This window comes from Caretta caretta, chromosome 3, assembly GCF_965140235.1.
Source record: "Caretta caretta isolate rCarCar2 chromosome 3, rCarCar1.hap1, whole genome shotgun sequence".
In the NCBI taxonomy this organism is placed as follows: Eukaryota; Metazoa; Chordata; order Testudines; family Cheloniidae; genus Caretta; species Caretta caretta.
Window position 1 is genome coordinate 60493512 of NC_134208.1, and position 23981 is coordinate 60517492.

General features: G+C 39.4%; 1 protein-coding gene across 6 annotated transcripts in view; it reads left to right on the plus strand.

The window, feature by feature from the left end:
• SENP6 (SUMO specific peptidase 6) overlaps positions 1 to 23981 on the plus strand; it is a 167414-nt gene that overhangs the window by 49534 nt on the left and 93899 nt on the right. For 5 of the 6 annotated variants that reach the window (XM_048845895.2, XM_048845901.2, XM_048845899.2 and 2 more), the window contains 2 exons: positions 9591 to 9611; positions 16149 to 16219. In XM_048845895.2, the coding sequence (XP_048701852.1) occupies positions 9591 to 9611; positions 16149 to 16219 (92 nt within the window). The remainder of the gene's footprint in view (positions 1 to 9590; positions 9612 to 16148; positions 16220 to 23981) is intronic. The other variant, XM_048845896.2, reaches the window with a different exon arrangement.

Below are 23981 nucleotides of genomic sequence, written 5' to 3' on the forward strand. Positions count from 1 at the left end.
GACTTACATTATAAACATGAGCAGAAAATAACTAAATGAGCTTTAAGTTGAAAAAATGCAAGCTAATAATACCTCTAAAGGGAAAACATTGTATGGACCCTCACCAGAAGTTAGAAATCTGGGAAGAAATGATAGCAATAGAAAAGATGATATAGTGGACAGCAAGTGAGGCATGAATTTGCAAAGTGATAGAGGCACAAAACAAAAATATAACTTTTGGCTGCATATGCAGAGGTCTCATGTCATAGGCCTCATAGTCCCTCTGTATTTGGTCCTACTACAGAAGCAACAGGAATACTATGTTCAGGTCTGGGCTACTGAGTGCCATAAAAGATATTGACTAACTGAAGGATGTTCAAAGAAAACATCAGAAGTTAGGGTGTTTGAAGGAGTTTTGTCTTTATGAGTAAAGATGGAAAGAGCTAAATAATAGATCATGGCTAAGGGAATAAATGGTGGGAAATAATGTAGAAATGTGTAAGATGTAAACGCTGGGAATGGTGAGGTATAGCAAGGTGTAATGACATGAAATTAAAGGAAGATACTTAAATAGAATATTAGGGGTAAGCTTGTTAATGAGATATGTTTGACGGGCATAGTCTAAGGAAAATGGTAGAAATCCTGTTGCTTGGGACACTTAAAACTCTGTTGGACCAAAACAACCAACCATAGTAAATGTACAATAGGAAACAACCCTGTGTTGGCCGGGAGATGGAAGAAACCTATTAGGTTATCTAGTCCATCTCTAGATTCTGTAAGTACTTCAGAAAATTAAATAGTGGGGAATTGCTTTTATGAGGTCTTCCACTGGTGATATTACTGTTTGTATAATTTGTGTTAAATTAATCATGTATTGAGGTGCATGTACATACCACCTAAGTCACATCAGAAAAATGTGAACGACCTCACTCCTTATTTCCTCCGGCAGGGCTGTCCCTAGCGGGGTGTGGGGCCCGGGACATTGGTGCGGAGTTTCTATCTGCCGGGGGGAGCTCCCCCATGGCTCCACCCAAGCCCTGCTGCCACTCCACCTCTGCCCCCCTCTTCCCTGCCTAGTCCTGCCCCCTCCCTCGAGTGTGCTGCATCCTCACTCCTCCCCCCAGTGTCTCTAGATGCTGCGAAACAGCTGATCAGTGATAGGCACTGGGAGGGATGGAGAGGGAGGTGGAGGAGGTGCTGATTGGCAGGGCCCACAGGAGGTGATGGGGGTAATGGGTGGGAAGGGGAAGGTTGGGAAGGGTGCTCTTCCTCGCCCCCGCTTGCCCGTCTCCCACCTCACCTCCCAGCCCACCTCCTCAGAAACCGTGGGGTGGGGTCTGGGGTGGTCACCCCGATTTGCCGTACCCTAGGGACAGCTCTGCTCTCCAATACTGGTGAGCATCCTTAAGACCACCAGGGATTCTCTATCATTGGAAGTATTTACATGAAGATTGCATGTTTTTCTAAAAGATATGCTTTAATTCAAACAGGAATTAATTCAAGGGAGTCCTACGATTGTGGTTTATAGTTCAGACTGGATCAATGTTACCTTCTGGCCTTCTAATTAGTCCACCAGTGCACACCATATATATGCATTTTGTGTCTATAGCCATTTTATCTTTTTTTTTGTTTTACAATTAATTAAAAAAACAAACACCCTTGCCCCCCCCTCCCCCCCAAAAAAACCAACCCACCATGCTATTGAAATATGTGAATGTGTTACAGAAATATAAGAGTTAAAGAGATGCTTTAAGAAGTTCTTCTGTCCACGGTCTCTCCATTCCAGTGCTATCTTTTTTATCTGCGAGTTTCTCAGATTTACAGTGTTGCCACGTGAGTGCTTCCTTCCATAGCTGTCCTCCCTTCCCCGTCCTTATTCCTCTGTTACCCTGCAAATAATTCAGTTCACTTCTGATTGGTGTGGTTGTCGCATCAGATGTAGGTCCTTAATCACATCCCTTTTTCCATCCCATCTTGTTTTTTTTTTTTTTTTCTTTTACTCCTAACCCATGTATAACATGGCTGACTAAATGGTGTGATTAAGTAAGGTGGCCACGGAGAGTTTTTAATTTTGTGTTCCACACACTGTTCCTGCCCCCTCTTGGAGTTGTATTATTGAGGGTGGTCCTCCCTACGTAAAGTGTGCTGGCACAGGGCCTCTGTCCTCCTGGTACTAGCAGGCATGGCAGTATAGGGGTCTGCTCCCCTCTTCTCTTCTAGAGGCACAAGTGGCAGAAGGGGGCTGGTGGCGCCTCCTCCAGTAATTAACCTAGAAATCAGGGTATGTCTGTTTGTGTGGGTGGGCCAAGTCCACCTGACTCTTTTCCTGCCACATGCAGTTTTCTGTTTGGGGATGGGGCAGTGGGAGAGGGGAACCCCCAGAGCATCTGGTCTTAAAATGAGTGCTCCACTGAGAGACATGGAGCAGTTCAAAACACTCCAGCTGTTTCAGTTGTCTGCAGAAAGACAAAGATCAGTTAACGCAGGTCACATTAATGAAAGCAGTTACATAATATCTACAGAAGTCAGTAGAACATTTTTTAAAGTAAACAAGGACATGTCACAGGGTGCTTTCTTGGATTCTTTAGTATCAGTCTTAATTTAATTGAGATTTTCTAAAATATACCCTGTTAAACTTTATTGTGAAACCATCCCTAGGCATAGACCTAAAGTGCCTATACTGTAATCCTGGTCCTGATGTGACATCAAATTTCTCCTTATGCTGTCTTATGTTGCCAACTACAGACCTATAGGTTTAAGCAAAAATAGCTCATTTGTAAGTGCACCTTTGCAAAATTAATTGACACACCAGTAGATTAGCTATTTAAATAATTTGATTTTAGTGATTTTGATTTTTGATTTTTTTATGCATATCCAAAAATTATATTTCAAGTCCATTTCTTATTGGTGCTATTTGCCTTCACTTGTACTAAATAACAGGCAGATGACTGCAGGATGAAGATTTTGTGTGTGTGTTACAGCCAGGAAATAATGTCATACTTTCTTGAGTGTGATTGGCTCCAACATCTGCTAATAACAATGTAACCTGACTGATTTGAGTACAGTGTAACCTGTCAGCATGGATTCACTAAGGGCAAGTCATGCCTGACTAACTTAATTGCCCTCTATGATGAGATAACTGGCTCTGTGGATGAGGGGAAAGCAGTGGACGTATTATTCCTTGACTTGAGCAAAGCTTTAGATACGGTTCCCCACAGTATTCTTGCCAGCAAGTTAAAGAAGTATGGGCTGGATGAATGGACTATAAGGTGGAGAGAAAGCTGGCTAGATCATCGGGCTCAACGGGTAGTGATCAATGGCTCCATGTCTAGTTGGTAGCCAGTATCAAGTGGAGTGCTCCATGGGTCGGTCCGGGGGCCAGTTTTGTTCAGTATCTTCATTAATGATCTGGAGGATGACGTGGATTGCACCTTCAGCAAGTTTGCAGATGACACTAAACTGGGAGGAGTGGTAGACACAGTGGAGAGAAGGGATAGGATACAGAGGGACCTAGGCTAATTGGAGGATTGGGCCAAAAGAAATCTGATGAGGTTCAACAAGGACAAGTGCAGAGTCCTGCATTTAGGATGGAAGAATCCCATACTGCTACAGGCTAGGGACCGAGTAGCTAGGCAGCAGTTCTGCAGAAAAGGACCTAGGGATTACAGTGGATGAGAAGCTGGATATGAATCAGCACTGTGCCCTTGTTGCCAAGAAGGCTAATGACATTTTGGGCTGTATAAGTAGGAGCACTGCCAGCAGATCGAGGGACATGATCATTCCCCTCTGTTGGGCATTGGTGAGGCCTCATCTGGAGTAGTGTGTCCAGTTTTGGGCCCCACGCTACAAGAAGGATGTGGAAAAATTGGAAAGAGTCCAGCGGATGGCAAAGAAAATGATTAGGGTGCTGGGGCACATGACTTATGAGGAGAGGCTGAGGGAACTGGGATTATTTAGTCTGCAGAAGGGAAGAATGAATGTGGATTCGATAGCTGCTTTCAACTACCTGAAAGGGGGTCCCAAAGAGGTTGGATCTAGACTGTTCTCAGTGGTAGAAGAGGACAGGACAAGGAGTAATGGTCTCAAGTTGCAGTGGGGGAGGTTTTGGTTGTATATTAGGAAAAACTTCACTAGGAGGGTGGTGAAGCACTGGAATGCGTTACCTAGGGAGGTAGTGGAATCTCCTTCCTTTGAGGTTTTTAAGGTCAGGCTTGACAAAGCCCTGGCTGGGATGAATTAGTTTAGGATTGGTCCTGCTTTGAGCAGGGGGTTGGACTAGATGACCTCCTGGGGTCTCTTCCAACCCGGGTATTCTATGATTCTGAGATTCTATGATTTACCTTTGGCATCTAAGGCTGGAATTTTCAAAGGAGCTTTAGGGTATATCCACACTACAAAAACAAAAAACCCTGAGGCATTGAGTCTCAGAGCCTGGGTCTGTTCACTCTGGTTTGGACTGTGGGGCTAAAAATAGCAATGTTAGATATTCCAGCCTGCGTGGTGGAATCTGACATGAGGGAGGGTCTCAGAATCTGGACTGGAGCCCAAAAGGGAGCATTTACACTGCTATTTTTATTTCTGCCACCTGAGCCTAAGTTACGTCAACGTTCAGCCAGCACAGTAACTAAATCGCTTTTGCATGTCTGCATTACTCTCCTTGCATCGGAGGTGTGCGTCCTCGCCAGAAGCACTTGCACCTACTTAACTGGCAGTGTGGGGAATAGTGGGGCTTCTGAAAGGCAGCAACAGTAGATATAAGCAACACAGTGTTTGCACTGACACTGCATCAGCCTAACTACATTGATATTGACTCTACACCTCTTTTGGAGTTATTAAATTGGTGTAGTGGGCGAGTTACACTGGCAGGAGTGACATTCTAGATGCTTAAAGAGTTAGGTCAACGTAAGCTGGTTGATGCAGATGATGTCTCAGACACAAGTGATCGTGACTTGATCAGAGTTACCAATGTGCAAGAAGAATAAAGTTCAGACCAGTAATACAGTAAAAGATTTGTCATCCGGCATGCTGGAGGAATAGGAGGTTAGTCAAAAATTCCAGTTAACTATGAGGTATACTTACCAATGGAATACCAATTTTCAAAGAATTTAGAATACAATAAAACGAGTAAAGTATAAAATAGTAAACAGATACTCACCAATCCAGTAGTAGTACTGCACTGGAGAGTTGTAGGTTTCTTGAACTACTTAAGTGTATACAGGTAAAGTTTTCTATACAGCAGGTTATCTTTTGACAGTGCGTATCACTATGGGCAGTGCATGGTGTACATCCAGATCACTAAAAATACACTTAACAGTAAAACTGTATTGAACATAATTTAATCGATGGTTCAGAAGGCACCTCAGGGTCGTCATCATCAACAGCAATTATTATCGTAGATGTAGAAGGTGTATGAGATTGGGATGAACACCCTGGAAGCTGCTTTTTTGAATAAATCCCTAATATCAACTTGCTGACTCGTCTTCTGCCTCTTTTGCAAAAAAATAGAATGTAGAATGTGCAACTGCATGACCTCCTGGGCAGTATACTGGTCCCGGTTACTAGATTGAAGAGTTGTATTGGGAGATATTGGAAATGCCAGTTAATAGAGCTTTCTGGTCGATAAAGTGCTGGATAACATAGCTTTGTGTGTGTGTGTGTTTATCAAGGCCAATTTCACAACGCTGAAAACAATTAAGAGTCAAATCATCTGGGAGGAAGAATTTAATCAAAAAAATGTGAACGATTGGGAATCATAGAATCATAGAATATCAGGGTTGGAAGGGACCTCAGGAGGTCATCTAGTCCAACCCCCTGCTCAAAAGCAGGACCAATCTCCAATTAAATCATCCCAGCCAGGGCTTAATCACTTAAGAACACCTTATAGATGTCCAAAAAAGCCACAATCAGGAAGAAGGCTGTGCTGGTTAAACAATCAACTTGGTTTAGAGGGAAGTGAAGACTGCTATTTAAAATAAATAAATTAATTAAATATAACCAAATGGAAGAAAGGGGAAGTTGACAGTAATGAATATGAATCAAAATTTATGAATTATAGAAAAGTGATGAGACCAAGGAGAAATCTATGGCCTGCAGAGTTAAGGGCGTCAAAGTGTTTTAAAAATTTTATATTAGGAACAAAAACTCCTGGTGCTGGTATTAGTCCATTAGTAGATGGAAATGATCGAATTATCGATAATAATGCAGAAAAGGTAGAAGTGTTCAGTATATATTTCTGTTCTGAATTTGGGGTGATAGTCTCCTCATATGCTCTTTCCTTGAGAAATACTAGGGGAATGAATGTTAAACACAAGCTAATAAGGACAAACATTTTTAAAGCAGCCAATCCAGATAACTTTTATCCAGAGGTTTCAAAAGAGTTGGCAGAGGAGCTTACTGGATAGTTAAGGTTGTTTTCAGTAAGTTTTGAAGCAGCGGGGAAACTCCAGAAGGCATGCACATTAGCTTTCTTCCAATCTTTAAAAAATGTTGACAGGATGACATGGATAATTCATAGGGCTGTCAGCCTGATACAGATCCTGGGAAACACAGTGGAGTTGCTGATACCGGACTTGTTTAATAAAGAACTAAAGGAGGGTAATGTAATTAATGCAAATAAACGTGGTTTACTGAAAATAGATCTTGTCAAATTAATTTGTCTTTTTGGTGAGATATAACCGTTTGGGTGATAAAGATAATAGAGTTGATATTCAATTCTTTTACTTTATATAAGCCATTTTACTTTGTACTGCATGACATTTTGGTTAAAAGTAGAACAGTATAAAATTAACATCACAAATTATAGAAACTGGCAGACTGATAGTTCTCAATGTAATTGTAAGCAGGAAATCGTCATCAAGCGGGTGTTTTCCCAGTGGAGTCCCAAAGGGATTGGTTCTTGGCCTAACGCTATTTAATGTTTTTATCAATAACCTGGAAGAAAACAAAACTATCACTAATAAAATTTACAGATGAGACAGTCATTGGGGAGTGGTAAATAATGAAGAGGATAGGTCACTGATTCAGAGTGATCTGGCTTGCTTGGAAACTGAGTGAGAGCAAACAATATAAGTATTGATATGGCTAAATATAAATGTATTATATCTAGGAACAAAGCAGGTAGGCCATGCTTACAGGATGGGGGACTCTATCCTGGGAAGCAGTGATTCTGAAAAAAATTTGGAGATTATGGTGGATGATCATCTGAACATGAGTTCCCACTGTGATACTGTGGACAGAAGAGCTAATGAGATCCTGGAATGTTTAAACAGGGAATCTCTAGTAGAGAAGATAAGTGATTCTGTCTCTCTATTTGGCATTGGAATGACTGCTGCTGGAATACTGTCCATTTTTGGTGCCCCAATTCAAGAAGGTTGTTAATAAATTGGAGAGGGCTCACAGAAGAGCCCTGAGACTGATTAAAGGATTAGAAAATATGCCTATAGTAATAAACGCAAGAAGCTCAATCTAGCTTAGCTAAAAGGTGATTTGATTGCAATTTGTGTATCTACATGGAGAACAAATATTTAACAATGGATTATTCACTCCAGCAGAGAAGGGTATAAAACAGTTCAGTGGCTGGAAGATGAAGCTAGACAAATTCAGTTTGGAAATAGATCTTTTACAGTGAGAGTGATTACCATTTGAACAGTTTGCTAGGGGTCATGGTGTATTCTTTATCACTAACAATTTTTAGATCAGAATTGGATGTTTTTCTAAAAGATAAGCTCTAAAATTTATTTTGGGGAAATTCTATGGCCTGTGTTATATGGGAGGTCAGACTAGAGTATCAGAATGGTTCCTTCTGACCTCTAGCCTCTCTTATTCTAGTTTTACCATACATGTAGCCAAATAGTATGTGCACGTGCCAGATTAAGGTCCCTTAATGTACCTTACGAAGTGTGATTCAAGTAAAATAGCATTGGGAACTTGAAAGTAAAAACCTCATGACAGCCCTACACTGTTTAATTTCCTCGTAGAATTCCCTAGCATGTCATTTCTGAAGACCTATATTTTTAAATCTAGACTGTATCATAAGCAGAACTAGTTTTGTGGTTCATTTCAGCTCTGTTCTCTTGTTAATATTATTTCAAATAATGAACACCACTATATTTTGAACCATTCTGGCAGATTCTTCTGAGATTCAGGATTGGAATAGCATGTATATGCTACATGTCTCAACCAGATTTTATTGCATGAGCTTAATGGGGTGATTTCTTAAGGCAGTGCCTGTGTTTGATGCTTGTCTGTGTTCTGGAATCAGTCTCTCTCTCTCTCTCTCTCTCTCTCTCTCTCTCCTGAAGTGTACAAAATCAAAGTAATCTTTTATTCCTTTTTTTCTTTAGGCATGTTAAACTAAAAAGATATATAATAGGCAAACAAAGCATTATCTGTTGTATGCATCATATTACACATTCAGGAAGATTTCTTCTGTCCTTACATATGTGGCGTTCTGGATTCTGAGTTAATATGAAGGATTATGAAAGTGGGTGGGACAGCATGATCACGGACAACACCCTGGTGAAAAGCTCAGTAGACTCCCCATTGCTGGTGACTGAAAAGTAGGGGCGGAATTTAAAAAAAAAAGGGCGTTCTCTCTCAAGGCAATATCTTAGACTAGGCTTTGGGTCCCCTACCTTGCATATCAACCTTGTGTACTAAGGGTCTGACTTCCAGAAGTTTTGAGCACCTCCAGCTCCTATTAGCTTTAAATAAAACACTTCTGAAAATAAGACCATAAGGCAATAAGACAACTGCAGCTGGCCTGTGCCAACTGATTCAGGCTTGCAGGGCTTGGGCTACAGGACTGTTTAACTTGGTGAAGACTTTCTGGCTTGGGCTACAGCCTGAGCTCTGGGACCCTTCCACTTTGTAGGCACCTAGAGCCTGAACATCTACACTGCAATTAAACAGCTCTTGCCTGAGCCCCATAAGCAAGAGTCAGTGGGTTTTTAATGGCAGTGTAGATTTACCCTGAGTGTCTGATATATTTAGAGCTTCTTCCTTGCCCCTGCTTTTGGATATGAGGAGAGCTGTTCTGTCACTTTCCTCTCTCAAGTATCTGGTCACATGTAGACTCTGGAAAATATGTAACTGTAATTTTTTTCCACTTGTGAATATTACATTTTCTCAATCTAAATACTTAATTTAAAAAAATATTTTGAATAGATAGGATTGGATTGCTGCCTAAAAATGCAAATAAATGGTAAACCTGTAGACTTTTATTTTCCGTGGTAGTCCAGTGGGAAGTCCAGAGCAAAGCTCTATTTTAATTCATTCTGTCATGCCGTCTACAATGGAGTGATTTAAAGCAGATTACCAGTCTTAACTCAAATTTAATGAAATTATTTGAGATTGAACAGGGTGCATGTCAGTATAAAACTTTGCCCACTGACTTTTGCTGGTTTGAGGAATAAAGTTAATTATGTTTGTATTTACTGCTGTTAAAATGCGGTCAATATTTTTAACTTTTAATTAGAAAAGTATTGCAACATGAGTTCAAGAAGTGCCCAATTGGTGGTAGTTTATATTTGATAACTATTAAAACTTGAGTGATGTGCAACAAATGTGGGGCTTTGCATCTTATGTTTTTCTCTTTTTTTCATATTTTTAAGCAATCTGGACCGAAAGGAAAGGTAAGTTTAATGTTGATGAAATGAGCATGGAAATGAGAAATAAGTAAGTTAACTGAATGATTACCCTATCAATACTGGCTAAAGAATTATCCGTAAAATCATGGTCAGCTCTGCTGCCTGTGAGCTATTTTATGAAAAGAACATGGAATACAAACAGTACCTTTTTATATTCAGCTATAGGCACTGATTGCCTTTTTAATGTGGACAGTGTACTGGGTACATTCGCATACAGAAACATGCATATAGATATACAGAAAAAAAGATTAACTTCAGTTTTCTGTGGAAACTTGGAAGTTAATTTTAAGTGTTTTGATATTGCAGGAGAACTATTGCTATCTGGTTTCTAACAAAGTGTTAAGCTATTTTTTAGTTTTCTAGCAATCTCGTAGCTTTGAATAGAGTTTGAATTTCATTCTAAATATAGTCATATAATTTTTATTCATTAAATATACAAATTAGAACAATTAACCAAAACAGAGCAAAGAAAGAAATCTACTATTAAAGCTGATTTGGTGCTGTTGTTTCATGTATTTGTGTGGAAACACTAAAGTTTGCCATGTCACATATTTCATGTTACTTGGAAAATGCTGGTTTCTGTTAATATTCTTTTATATAGTTTAAGTATACAAATAGATGTAAATATTTTGTTCATTTCGAATACTTTATTAAAACCAATCAGACATCTGACATCCTTTGACATCTGATGTCATTTATTCCACAAAAAAGTAATTCTTTTCTGTTACATGGCAGTATAAGCTTTATATTAAAGTTAAATTATGATTAAACTGTACATTTAATATTGAACTAAAATTGAAAATAATTTACATAACTGTTTAAAGTAGTTTTCTTTGGAAATTCAGAATTTAGTGGATTGACTGTAAATCAATAGTATAATATTGTGCTTTCTTTTACTTTCCAAAATTAAAATTTAAAGGGATGCTGACATATCAGCCTTGGCCCTCATATTTTAACCTCATAAGGAGTTTTACAACTTTTTCTTGTTTTTTAATTTTTTAAATGTTCATGATTTTTTTTTCAATTTTATAGTGTGTGGATTTTAAAGAATCAGTTATTATCCTGTTAGTGTTTGATTCAGGCACAGTAGGGATTGTCAGAAGAATAAATTGTGCACAAGGTCACAGCCCCTAGTTTTTTTTTGTTTTTTGCAAAAGTGAAACAGCAGCTTCTGTTAAATGCTACTAAGAACCACTACCAGCAACTAGGCTCCATAGACATATAAAGTTGGTAGGGGCTTTGTCTCCCCCCAGCACTGTGGAAAAAATCATGGAGCAGGCCTTGGAGAAACACAGTTCTTCCTCTCTCTTGCTCCAGGCAGGAGCTTTTCCCAGTTGTTTTTCCTCCTGTATCCAGTTCCCTTCAGGTAATGAGATTATTTTGGGGAACAAGAGACCACAGGGGAACAAGCCCTTTGAGTGTAGTGGGTCCCAGACTAAGATCTTAGGGGCTCTTGGTTTGGTTCTGTGAGCCATGCTTCCTTTTCTCTATTCTCCAACAACATGGCTGCTGAGCCGTAAGCCATTTGGGGCAGAAATTCAGCCTCAGAATCTGACTTTGCAATCTACTCTCCAAAACATTAATCCCTGGTTACTCTATGTATGAGATGAAACATAGGTATGAGGGGTGACTACAACAGCAGGGACATGTCAGGCAAGACTAAAGCTTCTTGGACAGAAATTCCACACCAAAAGCATATGCTTTGAAAGCTAAAAGCCCTCCTTGACTGTTTTCTTCTGGCTGAGGTGAAACATGAAATCTGAGAGTATCCCGGAAGAACAAATCATTTAGATGGCTAGGAAGTGGCCAAGGGGCAGCATGTTCCATACCCTGCCACTGAACAGAGTGGGCTATTATTTTGCCTTCCTTGTTCCAGGGAGGGCTTGATATTCAGTCCATGTTATCCGCTATTTTCCTGTGTTGCTTCTTCTCTGGATTGTTTCCCTCAAATATTGGTTATTCTCCTTCTACTTGAGGGAACAGAAATCAAAGTTCTTATTTGTTAAATAAGTAAACAAATGGAAAATCTCAAATGAATTGAATTCCCAGTGTCTGGAACCTGTTAATAATTCTTGTGGGTAAATGTGGAGCTCATAGAATTATTTTTAGGGCTCTTATTATCAAGAGAAATTTGCATATTCCTTTTTGGAACAGTTCATTGGCTACCTCCAGTGGGACCTGCAGGAAATATACTCAAAGCAGAGTGTTGTACCTGCTATTTGACATGCCCTTGATGCCACTTCAAAATTGAAGATGACTGGCTTGAGATTTATAAACTGGATTGAACAGGAAGGAGGAATTTGCCTCAGAAGTTTAAAAAACAATATTTGTGAATGCTTTCTTTGGCAGGTCATAAGACATGTCTTTCAAATTGTGTTTTTGTATATCAAACATTGTTTAGTTCTTAAATGGTTAGTTGAGAGCAAAAACTAAAACGGAAACCACACAGTGAAAATGTACCACCTGTTTAAAATTTTCTGCTCTACTGTGGTGGAGTCAAATCTGCTGGTGTTCAAGTATGCTGCAAGTAAACCTCCTGGTCACATGTAACCTTTGTTTTACCAGTTCTAAAAGCTTTCAGTTATTGTTTTATTATTCTCCTGTACGGCTTTTTAGGTGTGTGAGGGTTGTTTAGACTGATTTGAAGCAGTTCAAGATTTTTTTGCCATGCTCTCTGTTGTTGTTCCTCAGATGCCACTTTTCTGAGATAGATGGGAAGCCAGGCCTGAACGGGATACATTTGAGCACTTCTCAAATCTTTACACATCAGCAATAAGCTTAACACATCCTTTATTTCAGTGAAAGACAAAATAGTAAAATAAAACACCTAATGAATAGATAGGACAGTTTTAAAAAAATTCTGTCATCATTCTGAGGTTTGCATGGGTGATATAGATCTGGAGTTGCTGGCATGCATGTAATGCAAACAAGGTTCAGTAACTAATTCTGTTGACGGGACAGACGGGTACAAACATCCCCCTTGGTATCTTTGATAGGGAAAAAATGAGAGTGAGGCATGTGAATACTTGGAGCTCGAGTGTAATAAGTTCTGTTTATATTTATGAAGAAATGTATTGATTGTATTTTAGATCTTAGACCTGTTAGACTCAGCAAATTTAACTGAATTCTGCTGAGAAGATGAACCGAGAGAGGAGATTATTTTATGTTTCATCATGTTAATAACACTCCAAAACCACATGACAGGAACTTGAAAGCCCACAACAACCTGGGAGAGAAATGAAAGCCAGGACTTTTAAATTTCTTTGAGGCTGAGCTTCATTATGAAGAAACATAAGGCTGTCGTAATCAAGGGATATGTGTACACTCCAATGAAAAAAAAAAAACCATGGCAATAAGTCTCAGAGTTCAGGTCAACTGGCTTGAGCTGTAGGGCTAAAAAAAATAGCAGTGTAGATATTAAGGCTTGGGCTGGAGCCCGGACTCTGAGACCCTCCTCCTTGCAGAATTTTAGAGCGTGGGCTCCAGCCCAAGCCTGAATGTCTACACTGCTATTTTAAGCCCTGCAGCTCAAGCCCTGCAATTCTGAGTCAGTTGAGCTGGATTCTCAGACTTGCTGCCGCAGTGTATGTGCGTGTTTGGTTTTTATTGCAGTGTAGACATACCCATGTAGGCCTTTCGGGAATTAAAATATGGTGGCGCCTCTAATTTTGTTTATGGCTAAAATCTCTACTCTTAAACTTCTGAAAAATATAGAATGTTTCAATAAAAAAGGATGTGGAAAAAACCAACTATTTCAGAATACCTTTTTGCTGATGTCTTCCGTTTGAGGAAGGTTAGAAATTTAGGAAGTATATCCATTAATGTACTACTAGTACTGTGTGAAATATGTTCTTGTTTTCTTAACACAATGTTGTTTTCTCATACCCGTCTCCCCCTCCTCTACTTGTCACTTGTACACTATCAGTAAGAGACCGATTATGCACAGTTAGCCTTAAAATTTTGGAAAAGGTTAAGGTGATGCTTCTAAGTGATTTCCTCTCTTCTTCTCTCCCCCCTCCCCCGCCCCCAATAGTTTATTCTCATTATAAACAAATAAGCAAAGGACTGCCATCAGGCTCTTGTGCTGCAAAGAAGGAAGGCAGCCTCTTACACTGGCACCTTTGCATAATTGTCAGTCTGGGCTTCTTTTCTGTTTTTTCATTCTACATGCAATTTTGGACATGTTTGCTTTTGGCTATTGTTTTGTGATTGTTGTAATTGCAGAAGACTAGATATAACTGTCCAGTACCTTGAAATGTGACAGTGAGCAAGCTTGATGGTGCCTTGCCTTGGCTGAGTGCAAAGCTTAAGTTAGGGAGTGTGCAGTATGCTGTTGAACGTAATTTTAGTGTTCAACTTATTTTTAATTATTGTTCAACAATATATGATGTGAAACGTGAGTTCAGTGATGCCATACAAATTTTAAAATGTGTTTCATCAGAAGTATGAATATGCCAAGGTAAATTGCTATTTCATCTGCTGAATTTACTGTGCATTGTCAACTGTGTATGAAGATTGGTCAAGAAAAGTTGAAAATGGAGGAAGCGTAAGAGATCTAATTTTTTTCCAAAAAATAATTACAATATACTTTAACTGTGTGCAGAGATTTTGAATTGTCAAACTAAGTAGCTTGGTCCAGCACTTAAAAAGCCTTTGATTTCTTAGGGGTGTGTGTGTGTGTATATACATATCTAATACTTGTACTAAGCCTGTACTCTCTGTTGAATTCAGATATTTAAATACTATCAAATAGTTTGGCAAACAGTAATGTCAAATATATGACACAAGCCAAGGCATGTTCTGGTTGTTGAGATGAGGGGATTGTTAAAATAAAATTGTAATAGGCTTGAATCATCCCAGTAGCAAAATGGTTTTATACTTTTATATCTCCTATACTGCATTAATACATAATAGTTCTAGTTATTGCTAATGTTAGTGATAAATGAAATATTAAAGGTACAGCAAGCTAGCTACATAATGCCAAGTGACATCTCGCATATGCTTTTGCTTTACAGAATTGCACCTTAACTGTTTTGGTTATGCTGTGAATCTTTTGACTTTTTTTAATTTCTACCAAAACAAGTCAAACAAAAAACCCACCCAATTTTTATAAATGTGTAAAACTTACTTTTTGGTTCAGTTTACATGCATATTAAAACACACACTTTGAAACAGAGTTGCTACACAAACATACTTGTTACAGACACAGAAGCAAAGAAATAAAAAAGTTAAGGTACATACCATTACATGTTCTCTCCTCTTCATCCCCATGCACAAATCCTAAATTATCACAGCATCCATATGTACATGCCACAATCTTATCAAACTACTCCTTCAACCATCCCTACTGCATAATGCGATCATCAAACTGCCGCCACCCAACACTATAAGATATGGATGTTTGGTGTAGTTGTTTGGTAAAAAGGGTGCCAGAAGGCATTGTAGATAAACAGTAAAAAGAAAAGGAGTACTTGTGGCACCTTAGAGACTAATAAATTTATTTGAGCATAAGCTTTCGTGAGCTACAGCTCACTTCATCGGATGCATGATAAACAGTGTTTAGTCAACAATAGAAGCCCTGAAAAAAAATCAGCCAGAGACAAATTTCATACACTTGCAAGTAAACATTTATTATTCAGAACCAAACAAACTACATATAAAATTCAAAGGGGATAATAAATTTGCACTTTGGTAAATTTCCCACATTGAAAAACTGACCAGGGGGAAGCGGCAAGGGAAAGGAAATTTATGCTACATACTAAGCTCATTTCAGAATGCAAGCTTAGTGTGTCACAACCAGCATCTTTAATTTTTCTTCAGTTTCCCAATCCAGTACCAGAAACCTCTAGCTAACTCATTAGCACCTTAGTGGAGCTGTACGGTTAGCACAAGCTGAGTAAATGCATGTTGCGTCACTTCTGTGTATAGAATATACAGAATTCTTAACCTAAGAATATAAGATTCTGTTGAACAGCAGCTTCTGCAATATAAAAAAGTAAACAAAGTGGTAAAGTATTTTAAAGTGAAGAAATGCCAAAGTTAAGATAGCACATATACATATATATCTTTTTTTTTTTAAAGTTTTCTTAATAGGAAATGTGTTAGTCACTGTCATTCTAAAATATGGATCAACCTTTTATTAAGGTAATTTTTAAAGGGGGGAAAAGGGGAAAATTTCAGGCAGATACTGGGCCTGGAAAATTTCATCCTGAAATGTGAAAGATCCCAAGTTTTCAGCTACTGAAAAAGGGGATTGAGGTTGGAAACACTTAGATGACCTTAAATGAGCATGGCTAGTACTCTGGCAGTCAGATTTAGGTTATTAATTTGTCTGTATCAGAACATACAGATATTTCAGTGTATGTGTAGTATATAATTGGAAAAGCTATTCACTTTCTTAATTCAAATATATTTATTCAGAGTGCTAAAATTCATATTTCTGGGTTTGGTGAAATGTATAACAGTGTCAAAATACGTTACAATTTCTGTCAAAACTACAACTGTATTAATTTTTTTTTCCAGAAAAGAATACCCCCCTCATTTTCAGAAGATAGAAATTGACCCTATTAGATTACCTCGGCCTCATTTGATGGGTAGGTATCCTTAGCGTTTCATTTACTTTAAACTAGGAAGTAAGTCTTTATTTTTTTAAATAAACTGCTTTGAACATGTCTGTGCCAAATTCTATAATCACACCTATGTGTATCTGTAGTATATCCATTGATATCAATAGGATTACTCTGTATTTATACAGGTGTGATGGAAGCTGAATTTGGCCCTTTGTGTGGACTGAATTATGCAATACGTGCTGTCTTATTATTGTGAATTTCAAATTACATCTCAATTTTTCCAAGGTGAACTCAAGTGAAAAAAATAAACTATCAGTGGTTGAAATGGTATTTCTGTAACACTGCAAAAGTGTAGTATATGATGTATGAAACAAGTAAGAATGCTGCGCCAAAGACCTTAGCTTTGTACAATGCAAAAGAGAACGGCAAAATGTCTTTTTAGCTTTATATTCTTTGTGGAGCAGCATCCTGAAGCTGGAGACTAAGGGATGGATTTGTTTTTTATTTAACTATATTAGTAATTGTTTTGTAGTAGCACCCAAAAACCCCACTCAGAATTGAAACCTCAGTGTACTGAGGGGCTGTACAAAGAAGTAGGAAGATTTGAACCCTGCCCTGAAGAGCTTACAGCCTAACTTTGAAACAAGACTCAACTAGTAGCAGCCCAATAGACTGGGGGTGGGAGGGAAGTTCAGAATCAACAACTGATTACCAAGGTTCTTTGTCTGAGTCCAGTTTAGAGCAATTGGGAGCTGCTCTATCACCAGCTGACTCTTAGGGACCATATGCCAGCTGGGATGAGTTTGGGTACATTGCACTTCAGCCATGTTCCCTCTCCATTTTTGACTCACCCCTCCAACTTAGGGGGTGAAGGGAATGTGGTGTGGGAGCTGGTGATTAGACCTGTCTCTGTACCTGATGTGGAGTACTTCATATCGGGGGAATTCTCAGTAGGGAAATGTCAGGTGTTGGTTCCCTTTGCACTGCATAGTCAACTTAATGGGAGTAGAACAGGGCAGAGTATTAAGTATTGGTTGTGGCCCCTTAAACTTTTTGAAATAATGTTCAGCCCACAGGCTGAAAAGGCTGGATGCTACTCAATGAGGAAGAGAATCCAGACTAATAGTAACTATTGTTAAAGTATTTTTTTCATGCCTTGAAAATGTTTTATAAGTTAATTCAAGAAACAAAAAAACCTAGGCATACTAACACTTCAAGAGTCAATAGACCTTGCAATTTATATTTCAAGTTATCTACATGGAGTTAATGTAAAACTTATTAGCTATAGCTAAGCAAACTTAGAGCTGAGAAAAGATGATTGTTTTACTTCCTAAATATGCACACTTTTCTGAAAGTGTTTACATATTTTATGGCTGGTAACTCTTTAAAAAGCTTTGTATTTTTCAATGATTTACCTTTTGTGCATGATGGTGTATATGTTTAGTGTCCTGAGACTGAGTGTAACAGATATCATGATGCTTCTTAATGGATGGATAATATTAAAGGGAAATGCAGAAAGAGAAACCAGGAGTTGTAAAATATGAGAAAAGAGGAAAAGGAGGAGTGTCAGATACTTGAATGTCAAAAGTGGTGGATAAATCCAGAGGAATCAAGATGTGCCCTTTCAGTTTGGCTAAGAAGAGTTTGTCAGAGACCTGGGTGAGAATGGTTTGCTGGAGAAAAGAGAATAGATATCAAATTGAAGGGTGTTGGTCAATTGCTGCCAGAACTTCCTATCTGCCAGGAAGGGAAAGAGCACTCAGAAGCTTGGAGATAAAGGGGAGGAGGAAGATAGTACAGTATATGGAGTTCCCAAGTGAAGTCTCGGAAGACTGACCAGGTGAATTAAAATCTCATTCAAAGACATAAATTTGCTGACAGAGGAATGCTATATTAAGACTTGGAAGATCAGTGGATTTAAGTATTGTGTCCTGTACTTTAACCCCACCCACCCACACAAATGCTCAGTCAAATGAGACTTGTCCTGACAGCAGCTTGAATTCTGTGGCCCACATTGGGAATATTCTTACAGTAAGCAGTTTAGGGCAGGGATTGTTTACATAGTAATGCAGGAATTGCCATATTGCATCAGACCACTGGTCTGTATAGCCCAGTATCTTGTCTCCAGTAGTGACCAGCACCACATCTCTGGTGATCACCCTCAAGGGGTGCATCCTCCTGATTCTTAATAGTTAGGAATTGGTTAGGGTTCTTTAACATGAAGTTTTATATCCCTTCTAAAAATTCTTAGTATTTACTGTTACAGTTTGGGGTATTCTTCATATAAATGTCCAGTCTCTGTTTGACTCTCTCTTGCTAAGTCCTTGGCCTCAGTGAAATTCTGTGGCAATGAGTTCTGCCATCTAATTATGGTAAGTGTGAGAGAGTATTTTCTGTAATGAAATATGAATTTACCACCTTTCAGTTTCACTGAATGACCATTTGTTCTTAAGAAGGAAAGAGTAGAAGCTCCTGATCCATCATCTTACCATTCACTACTTTTATGTCTTTTCACATCCTCTCTCATTTCTCCTCTCTAAACTCTAAAGTAATGAATCTGCCTTTTCAATGTTTGCTCATATCTGAGTTGTTCCATGCTCCTAATTTGTGTCATCTCTGAGTCCTGGCTGATTTTGCAATATCCTTCTTTGAGATGGAGCGACCAATACCATGAAAAGGATTTGGACTAGAAGCCTGATCTGTGTTCCCGATTCCCAGTCTGGTTCTGTAACTACAAAGTCTTTTGGACTTGAAGCCACCTTGCAGGCCACAAGGACTGGTAGCCCTTCTAAAATGACACTGTTATCTGAGGCAAGAGGCAGAGAATGGAAAGGATAAAACATGTAGCAACTAATGTAGAATGTTGATAAGATATCTAGAAATAAGTACATATTGTTGATGTATGATAGAAGGAAGGAACTACAGTAAGATTGTAGCTAGAGGTATGGTGACTCTGAATGAGGGAGAGTCACTATATCACAGTTGGGACCTTGCCCCTCATCACAAACAGGAACTGTGATTGAAGGGCTCTGCCTAGAATAGGAGACTTCTCCCAGACAGCAGGGTCTCAACACTGGGGCCAGGAGCATATCTTCAGACATTTAATGTTTGGTTTGTGTTTGTGAATTTATTTTTTGTTAAGATTGATGAGGTTTTTGCTTTGTTTTTTGCAACCTGCCATTAACCTATGGCTCACCGCATCCCACCTCATCATAACATCTGTTGTAATCCTTCTTCCTTCTCCTCTCCCTCTCCCTCCCCCCCATCTCCACCTGCCTTCCTGGTTACTATCGTCCCTCTGCTGTTCCCACCACCTCTGCCTAAACATCTTCCCCTCTATACCCCAGTCTCCTCCCTCTTCTTTCCAGCACAAACCTAAGTCCCATATGTGTATCCTCCTCCTCAACTCTGATAGCATTTGTCCAAATCCTAGACCTCCCTCCCCCCACCTTCTCCACTACATCTCACATTCATCCCTTCCACCACCTCCGCCTCTCTTGTGTCAGTAGTCCTAAGCTTGTGCCCATCGCCTTCCTTCCCACGATCCACCTCTCTTGCTGTTTCTGGAATGCCCACTCTTCCTCTAAAAAGATCTCAGCCATCCAGAGTCTTTTTCATACTCACATTCAACAGCTCCTTGTTTTGAGATCCAGATCCCTTCATCTCTGACCCTGTCTCTGCAGCACTCCTCTCTTAATGAGGTTGCTGCTGCTTTCGCAGTTCCTCCCACCCCTTCTCCGCGTAGCTCGCAAATTACTGGTGTGAGGGTGTTGGGCTTCTCTCCTGTTACTGCCACTTCCAACCTCTCCCCCATTTTGCTCTTTCTCCTCTTCTGAATAGTACTGCATCTGATTCTTCTCTCTGCTCCCCCCAACTAAAAAGTGACAAATTATTAAAGTGCTTGTATCCAAATGCTAGAAGTCTAAATACTAAGATGGGTGAAATTAAGTGCCTGGCATTAGATGAGGATGTTGATATAAAAGACATCACAGAAACTTGGTGGAATGAGGACAATTAATGGGACATGGTAATACCAGGATGCAAAATGTATGGGAATGACTGAGTAGGTTGTGCTGGTGAGGGAGTGGCACTATATGTGAAAGAGAGCATATAGTCAAATATAGTAAAAAATCTTAAATAAATCATACTGTACTATAGTATCTCTATTAATAGAAATTCCATGCTTGAATCAAGGACTATAGCAGTAGGAATACACTACTGACCACATGACTGTGATGGTGATTGTGAAATGCTCAGGGAGCTTAAAGCGGCTATTAAAAATAGAAAACTCAGTAATAATAGTGGGGTTTCAGCTATCTCCATATTCACTGTGTACATGTCCCCTCGGGAGAGGATGCAGAGAGAAAATTTCCAGACACCATTAATGACCGCTTCTTGGAGGCACAACCCACAAAAGAAGAGGCAATTCTTGATTTAGTTCTAAATGGAGCACAGGATCTGGTCTAAGAGGTGAATATAGCTGAACCGCTTGGTAATAGCAACCATAATACAATTAAATTTAACATCCTTGTGAGGAGGAGAAATACCAGAGAAGTCCACCACAGTAGAATTTAACTTCAGAAAGGGGAATAAACACACAAATGAGGAAGCTAGTTAAATGGAAATTAAAAGGAACAGTCACAAGAGTGAAATGACTACAAGCTGCATGGGAACTTTTGAAAAACACCATAATAGAGGCTCAAATTGAATGTATACCCCAAATTAAAAAGAATAGTAAGAGGACCAAAAAAATGCCACCATGGCAGAGTAAAAAAGTCATCATTTAAAAATTGAAAGTAAGATCCTACTGAGGGGAAAAAGGAGCATAAACTCTGGCAAGTCAAATGTAAAAATATAATTAGGCAGGCAAAAAAGAATTTGAAGAGCTACTATTAAGACTCGAACTAAAAGCAAAAAAAAAAAAAAAAAATTAAGCAAGCAGGAAACCTGCCAAACAATCAGCGGGGCCACTGGATGATCAAGGCACTAAAGGAGCACTGAAGGAAGATAAGGCCATTGCAGAATCTAAATGAATTCTTTGCATGGGTCTTCACTGCAGAGAATGTGAGGGAGATTCCCACACCTAAGCCATTCATTTTAGATGGCAGATCTGAGAAACTGTCCCAGATTGAGGTGTCAATAGAGGAGGTTTTAGAACAAATTGATAAATTAACCCGTAATAAGTCACCAGGCCCAGATGGTATTCACCCAAGAGTTCAGAAGGAACTCAAATATGAAACTGAGAACTACTATCTGTGGTATGTAACCTGTTGCTTAAATCAGCTTCTGCACCAGATGACTGGAGGATAGCTAACGTGATGCCAATTTTTAAAAAAAAGCTCCAGAGGTGATCCTGGCAATTTACAGGCCAGTAAGCCTATCTTTGATACCAGGCAAATTGGTTGAAGCTATAGCAAAGAACAGAATGATCAGACACAGAAATGTACACGATGTGTTGGGGAAGAGTCAACATACCTTTAGTAAGGGAAATCATGCCTCACCAATCTATTAATTCTTTGAGGTGGTCAGCAAATGTTGACAAGGGTGATCCAATGGGTATAGTATACTTGGACTTTCAGAAAGCTTTTGAGACTGTCCCTTACCGAAGATGCTTAAGCAAACTAAATTGTCATGGAATAAGATGGAAGGTCCTCTTGTGGATCGGTAACTGGTTAAAAGACAAACAAAGGGTAGCAATAAATGTTAAGCTTTCAGAATGAAGAGAGGTAGATAGTGGTGTCCCCAGAGATCTGTATTGGGGCCAGTGCTGTTCAACATATTCATAAAGATCTGGAAAAAGGGGTTAACGGTGAGGTGGCAAAGTTTGCAGATGATACAAAATTATTCAGGATAGTGAAGTCTGAAGCAGATCGTAAAAAGTTGCAAAGGGATCTTAATAAACTGGGTGACTGGGGCAACAAAATGGCAGATGAAATTCCATGTTGATAAATTTAAAGTATTGCACATTGGAAAGTATACAGAATGATGGGGTCTAAATTAGCTGTTAACACTCACAAAAGATTTTGGAGTCCTTGTGGATAGTTCTCTGAAAACATCTGCTCAATGTGAAGTGGCAGTCAAAAAGGCTAATCCATGTTGGGACTCACTAGACGCATTAGAAAGGGGATAATGAGACAGTAAATATCATAATGCCACTAAAATCCATAGTATGCCCCAAACCTCAAATACTGCATTCAGTTGTGGTCACCACATGTCTAAAAAGTTATATGAGGGGGTGGGAGGATATGATAGAGGTCTATAAAATCATGAATGGTGTGGAGAAAGTAAATAAGGAATTTACTCCTTCACTTAACACAAGAACACAGGGGTCACCCAATGACAATAGGTATCCAGTTTAAAACAAGTGAAAGGAAGTTGTTCTCCACACAATGCACAGTCAACCTGTGGAACTCATTACCAGTGAATGTTGTGAAGGTCAAAAGTATAACTGAGTTCAAAAAATAATTTGATAAGCTCAGGGAGGATAGATCTATGAATGACAACTAGCCGAGATGGTTAGGGGCTCAACTGCATGCTCTGGGTGTCCCTAAGCCTCTGACTGCCAGATTCTGGAGTGGATGACAGGAGACAGATCATTTGATGATTGCCCTGTTCTGTTCATTCCTTTTGAAGCATCTGGGAATTGGCCACTGTTGAAAGACAGAATACTGGGGTAGATGGACCATTGGTCTGATCCACTATGGCCATTCTTATGTTCTTGTGTTGCTGTCATCCATCCACATCCTCCTCTTCAACATTCCTCTGTGATTTTTGACTCCTGTCTCTCTCTCTCTCTTTTCCTCTCCTCATAAGCTCACACGCTCTTTGACTTCAGCTTCCATATTGATGACTCATTTGACCCCTTAGCTGCATGTTTCCTCATCTTCACCTGTTCTTTCAACCGGCAGCCATGGTTCAAGTCTCCTATTCACCAAAGAGTTTGTTGACTTAACTTGCTCTTCACCTAGCACTGCTCTCTCTCTGTTGCCAAGTTCCACCTTTCTGACCATCACCTGGTCTCATTCACCATCACATATCAACTCCCCTTGCTTGTCACTTAGCCTTTCCACAACTTCCAATCCATCAGCATTGATTTTCTCATCAGCTCTCAGCCTTCTCCCTGCCCTCTCTTCCAATGATATGTTTATTGGTTCTCCCCATGCTTCGCTCTCCTCCATCCTTTACTCTTTTGCCCTTCTCTCCCAGTGCAGTGTCTACCTTGACAACCCTTAGCCCTGGCTCGTTCCCAACATCTGCTTCCTCTGCTCCTGCTCTCACATTGCAGAGCTTCTCTTGTGCAATCTTAGGACTAGATTGACTTTGTGATGGGGGAAAATCATTCTTTCCTCTTTCAGTTCTGTAATCTTCCAAGCGAAGCAACTATACTTCTTCAGTTTAGCTGAATCCCACATCCACAATCCCAGACACCTTTCTGCTACTTTTAACTCACTCCTCAAATCTTCTCCTCCTTCTGCCTCTACTTCAGTGATTCATGCACACTAAAACCAGAAGGGACCACTGTGATCATCTAGTTTGACCTCAAACATAACTCGGACCATAGAACTTTCTCAAAATAATTTGTTTGAACTATAGCATATGGTTTAGAAAAAACATCCAGTGATGGCTTTGAAATTTTCCCGTAACAGAGAATCCATCACAATCTCTGGTAATCAGTTTTAGTGATTAATTATCATCACGGTTAAAAATTTACAACTTATTTCCATTTTGAATTTCTCTAGCTTCAACTTCTAATGATTAGATCTTTTTTATACCTTTTCCTGTTAGA